The sequence below is a fragment of the Rhinopithecus bieti genome, unplaced genomic scaffold (genome assembly GCF_001698545.2).
Source record: "Rhinopithecus bieti isolate Rb0 unplaced genomic scaffold, ASM169854v2 scaffold_15125, whole genome shotgun sequence".
Taxonomy (NCBI): domain Eukaryota; kingdom Metazoa; phylum Chordata; class Mammalia; order Primates; family Cercopithecidae; genus Rhinopithecus; species Rhinopithecus bieti.
In genome coordinates this window covers 26,931-33,006 of record NW_016807984.1, presented here as the reverse complement: position 1 = coordinate 33,006, position 6,076 = coordinate 26,931, and the positions used below count along the sequence as shown (strand labels likewise).

The 6,076-nt window shown below is 37.3% G+C and overlaps 1 protein-coding gene across 1 annotated transcript in view; it reads right to left on the bottom strand.

Annotated features, from left to right (window-relative positions):
- Positions 1-636: 636 nt before the first annotated feature.
- LOC108537312 (zinc finger protein 253) overlaps positions 637-6,076 on the bottom strand; it is a 16,336-nt gene continuing 10,896 nt past the window's right edge. The window contains exon 3 of the mRNA XM_017884582.1: positions 637-3,419. Coding sequence (XP_017740071.1) covers positions 2,143-3,419 — 1,277 coding nt within the window. The 3' untranslated portion in view covers positions 637-2,142. The remainder of the gene's footprint in view (positions 3,420-6,076) is intronic.

Sequence of the window (6,076 nt, the reverse complement as noted above, 5' to 3'; positions counted from 1 at the left end):
TCTCCATGTTGGTCAGGCTGGTCTTGATCTCCTGACCTCAAGCGATTCACCTGCCTCAGCCTCCCAAAGTGCTAGGATTACAGGCATGAGCCACTACGTCCGGCCCATACAACTTTATATTTAAAAAACCATAAACATTATATTAAAACCTGTCTAAACTAATAAATACACCTAGCCGTATTTTAATAGTTTTAACTATAATTAATTTCTTTCTCTCACTATAATGTAGAAAAGCATTACTCTGAAACCCCACCTTATTTTTTATCTTTGTTTATTAATAAAGTAATTCATGGTTTTTGAAAAAAAGTTTTAAGATGTTCTGCATACATGTTAATGTAGGTTAGGTCATTCAACAGACATTCAAAGCATCAACATTGTCACAGGCTAGAATTATACAAATGAGAACATGAACCCCCACCTTATACATTACTTAATATAAGTTAACTACAAAAACCCTCTCCACTTATGTTTTCATCATGCATCTTACATTTTAATGTCCTTACTCTCTCATAGAAAAGGTCATACATAATGCCCAACTAATAAAAAACAATCTCTAATATCTCTAATGCAGCATCAATTGATCATATGCTTTCACATGTGAATACAATAGGAATAAAACAACAGCATAAAGCAGTGTGAAAGCTGTATTACATCATTCACTTTTCAAAAAATTTTTTCAAGGAAACAAGTATACTTTCAATGTAATTACAGTGCCTCAAAAATCTACTTTTTTAAAAGTTATGTAGAAATAATTTATCTAACAGCTGTAGCTGTGGATTAGTTTTTATACTCAAAATTCTGATTTAGTGTAATGTCTGAAGTGTCAGAGCCTTAATTATTCTATCAAAAATTCTCTGATATTTACATAGAATCAATTTTGAATTAAATAGTTTTCGTATTTGCTGCATCTGCAAAATATATTTTAGTATAAACCCTCTGGTGTTTTCTAAGCTGTAGTTTTTGGAAAAAAAAAAGTCTTTCCAAATTCATTACATTTGCAGGACTATTCTCAATATAAATTTCCTTGATTCCCTCAAACAAAGCTTGAGCAACTGCTTCAGGGCTTTCCTCTAGTACAAAATGTGGGCAATAAGATCTGTGACACAAGTAAAGGCACTACTACCCCCTTTATATTCATAATGGCTGTCTTCAGAATAAATATTCTTCTTCACTTTAAAGGCTTATATTTTCTGAAAGATTTTTTGACAGTAATTGCATTTAATGCTTTATTAACTATGAACCTTCTTCTGTTGAGTAAGATATGAGTAGGCATTAGTGGTTTTTCCATATCCTTTGTATGTGTACAATTTTTCTCAAGGATAAGAGCTTTCCTGTGAAATACGCTGTAAGCACTAATAAAATATTTTGCCACATTCTTCACACAGGAGTTTTGGAAGTATGAATTATATTACCTACAATCATGTGTGACAACCATATAAACGCTTTGTCAGGTTTTATACATTTCTAGGGTCTCACACTAGTATAATTTATTTTTACATATAGGGAATTTGGAGGTGTTGGTAAAAGCACTGTTCCATCTTTCAGGTTTGCAGGGTTCCTCTTCAGCATGAATTATCACCATGTCTCTTAAGAATTAAGAACTTGTAGCCAGGCATGGTGACTCACACCTGTAACCCCAGCACTTTGGAAGGCCAAAGCAGGTAGATTACCTGAGGTCAGGAGTTCGAGAGCAGCCTGGCCAACATTGTGAAACCCCATCTCTACCAAAAATACAAAAAATTAGCCAGGCATGGTGTTGGGCACCTGTAATCCCAGCTACTTGTGAGACTGAGGCAGAAGAATGGCTTAAACCCAGGAGGCAAAAGTTGCAGTGAGCCAAGATCGTGCCATTGCACTCCAGCCTCGGTGACAAGAGTGAAACTCCATCTCAAAAAAAAAAAAAAAAAAAAAAGGAATTGAGAACTTGTTATAGGCTTTGCCACATTCTTCACACGTGTAGGGTTTCTGTTTGGTATGAATTATGTGTAATAAGGGTTGAGAATTTCCTTAAAAAGCTTTGTCACATTCTTTATATTTGTAGGGTTTATGTTCGATATAAACTTTCATATTTAGTCAGAGTCGAGGACTGGTTAAAGGCTTTCCCACATTCAACACATTCATAGGGTTTCCCTCCAGTATAAATTATCGTATGCTAATTAAAAGTGGAGGAACATTTAACAGATTTGTCACATTCTTCACTATGTAGGGTTTTCGTTCAATATGAATTTTCTTATGTTTATTAAGGTCTGAGGACCAGTTAAAAGCTTTGCCACATTCTTCACATTTGTAAGGTTTCTCTCCAGTATGAATTCTCTTATGTGTAGTTAGAGTTGAGGATGCAGTAAAGGATTTGCCACATTCTTCACATTTGTAGGGTTTCTCTCCAGTATGAGTTCTTTTATGTTTAGAGAGGATTGAGGGCCAAGTAAAGGTTTTGCCACATTCATCGCATTTGTAGGGTTTCTCTCCAGTATGAATTTTCTCATGTGAAAAAAGGGTTGTGGAATGGTTAAAGGCTTTGCCACATTCTCTACATCTGTAGGGTTTCTCTCCAGTATGAAGTATCTTATGTGTAGTAAGGTGTGAGGATAGGTGAAAGGCTTTGCCACAATCTTCACATTTATAGGGTTTCTCTCCTGTATGAATTCTCTTATGTATAGTAAGGTTAGAGCAGTGCTTAAAGGATTTGCCACATTCTTCACATTTGTAGGGTTTCCCTCTAGTATGAATTTTCTTATGTGTAGTAACGTGTGAGGGGTGCTTAAAGGCTTTGCCACATTCTTCACATTTGTAAGGTTTCTCTCCAGTATGAACTATCTTATGTATAGTAAGGTCTGTGGATCGGTTGAAGGCTTTGCCACATTCTTCACATTTGTAAGGTTTCTCTCCACTATGAATTTTCTTATGTGTAGTAAGGTTTGAGGACTGCTTAAAGGCTTTGCCACATTCTTCACATCTGTAGGGTTTCTCTCCGGTGTGAATTCTCTTATGTGTAGTAAGGTTTGCAGATTGGTTAAAAGCTTTGCCACATTCTTCACATCTGTAGGGTTTCTCTCCAGTATGAATTTTCTCATGTGTAGTAAGGGTTGAGGACCGGTTAAAAGCTTTGCCACATATTATACATTTGAAAAGATGTATTACAGTATGTCTTATCTTATATGTGTTTGAATTTGAAAACTTAGGAAAGACTTTTCCATATTTATCACATTGAAATATTTTTTTCTGGGTAGTTGTCAAACATTGGTTAAGTCCATTATAACCTCCTTTGTGCACCTTATGCTCACCCATGCTTTTACAGCCTTTTTTTAACTGTAAATTGTCATGTCTGCATTTTTCATATCTTCTCAGTATCACTTTTTGTAAAGACTCTTGTATGCTCTTCTCTGGCCAAAGGTCTTGGGCAAAATGAGAACTCATAACTAAAAGAAACAACAAAAACACATTACTTCAATTGTTAGACTCAGATAAATACACTTTACAAATCTAACCTATAAAATTCTACAAACTACATAAGCAAGATGACATAGCAGAATACCACCAACTCTAATTTCTTCCTGGACATATAAATGTAATAAAAACATGCTGACAAAAATAAAATTGTAAAAAATTTATAAATGAGTTAAGTGTGTGAAGGGCCCCAGGTGAGCAGAATGCAAACAGCCACATAGAAGAAAAAGAAAGCTCTGTTAGTTACACCCAACACAGCTCTTCCTGCTGCCCAGTATAACATTGTGCTTTTAAAAGTAAATTGCTGGTTGGGCATGGGGACTCACGCCTGTAATCACAGCACTTTGGGAGGCTGAGGTGGGTGGATCATGAGGTCAGGAGTTCAAAACCAGCGTGGTCAAGATGGTGAAACCTTGCCTTTACTAAAAATACAAAAAATTAGCGGGCATGGAAGCGGGCACCTTTAATCCCAGCTACTCGGTAGGCTGTGGGAGAGAATGGCTTCAACCAGGGAGGCAAAGACTGCAGTGAGCCAAGATTGCACCACTGCACTCCAGCCTGGCGACAGAGCGAGACTCCATCTCAAAAAAAAAAAAAAAAAAGGAAATTGTTGGCCAGGCAAGATGGCTCATGCCTGTAACTCCAGAACTTTGGTAAGGCAAAGCAGGTGGATCACCTGAGGTCAGGAGATTGAGATCAGCCTGACCAACATGGTGAAACCCCATCTCAACTAAAAATACAGAAAATTAGCCAGGCATGGTAACAAGTACCTGTAATCCTAGCTACCTGAAGGCTGAAGCAGGAGAATTGCTTCAACTGTGGAGGCAGAGATTGTAGTGAGCTAAGATTATGCCCCTGCACTCCAGCCTAGGTAAGAGAGTGAGACTCTGTCTCTCACACACACACAAATGTAAATTGCCAACTCCTGGTTTCTTTTTTTGAAATAAGAAAAATATTGGCACATACATCTTTATTTCTGGTTTCTATGAACTTTTTTAGACACCAGATAATGTCTCCCATAACATAAAATGCTGAAAGAAATAGTGATATACGTTAGAATGACAGTTTTCGAGTCTGCTGAGTCTAAAGGTAAATGTTACAGAAGCAGAGAAACTTCAGTAACCCAAACAGGGAATGGCTGTAACAAGTGATTACTGATTATTAAGAAGAAATATGAATAAGCCGATTTAACTAAACAATAAATATAACATTTTAGATAAGACACATCCTAAAAACATGTTTGAGAAATTCCCAGAATCTCTAGCCAAGACAATTGATTTCAGATGACACAAGGACAAACCTATTATTATAAAGATTGGAACAGGTAGCTTCTTGTTAATATATGAATCTCAATCAAAGATTACAAAGTATACAAAATATTCAGGCAACACGGCCCATCAAAAAAGTTATACAGTTTTCAAAAGTGACTATAAAAAGTGATATAAAGTAATTTTAAAAATTCAGAATAAATTGAATGGGCCAGGCTTTGAGGCTCATTCCTGTAATTCTAACACATTGGGAAGTCAAGGTGGGAAAATCACATGAGGTCAGGAGTTTGAGACCAGCCTGGCCAACATGATGAAACCCTGTAACTACTAAAAATACAGAAATTAGCTGGGTGTGGTGGCATCTGCCTGTATTCCCAGCTACTTGAGAAACTGACATACAAGAATTGCTTGAACTCAAGACGGGAAGGTTGCAGTGAGTGAAGATTGTACCACTGCTAGCCAGGCTGGGCAACAGAGCAAGACTGTATGAAAAAAAAAAAAGGACAGGAACAGTGGCTCAGGCCTGTAATCCCAGCACTTTGGAAGGCTGGAGTGGGTGGATCATTTGGGGTCAGGAGTTCAAGATCAGCCTGGCCAACAGAGTGAAAGCCTGTCTCTACTAAAAATACAAAAATCAGCCAAGTGTGGCAGCATACACCTGTAATCCCAGCTACTAGGAGGCTGAGGCAGGAGAGTCACTTGAACCTGGGAGGGGGAGATTGCAGTGAACCAGGATCATGCCACTGCACTCTAGCCTGAGCAACAGAGTGAGACTATGTCTCAGAAAATAAATAAATCAATAAATAAATTGGATCTTTTAGAGGTTTTATGTGATCCCCTAGATACCACTAAGAAAATATCTATCTAGATACACAAAAGAAAATAAGAAAAATAATTGAAAGCATACCAATACAAAAATTTAAAAAACACACAAAAAGGAAGAGAAAAAACAAAGATAAAATAATCAAATAAAACAATTAATAAAATAACATTAGCTAGGCGCAGTCGCTCACGCCTGTAATCCCAGCACATCCCAGCGAGGCCAAGGTGGGTGATTCACTGGAGGTCAGGAGTTCAAGACCAGCCTGGGCAAGATGGCATAACTCCATCTCTACTAAAAATACCAAAAATTAGCCAGTCGTGGTGGTGGGTGCCTGTAATCCCAGCCACTCAGGAGGCTGAGACAGGAGAATTACTTGAACCCTGGAGGCAGAGGTTGCAGTGAGCCAAGATTGTGCCATTTCACTCCAGCCTGAGTGACAGAGCGAGACTCTGTCTCAAAATAAATAAATAAATAAATAAATAAATAAATAACATTAGTAAGGTTTTCTCTTTCAGAAAACTATATATATATATATATT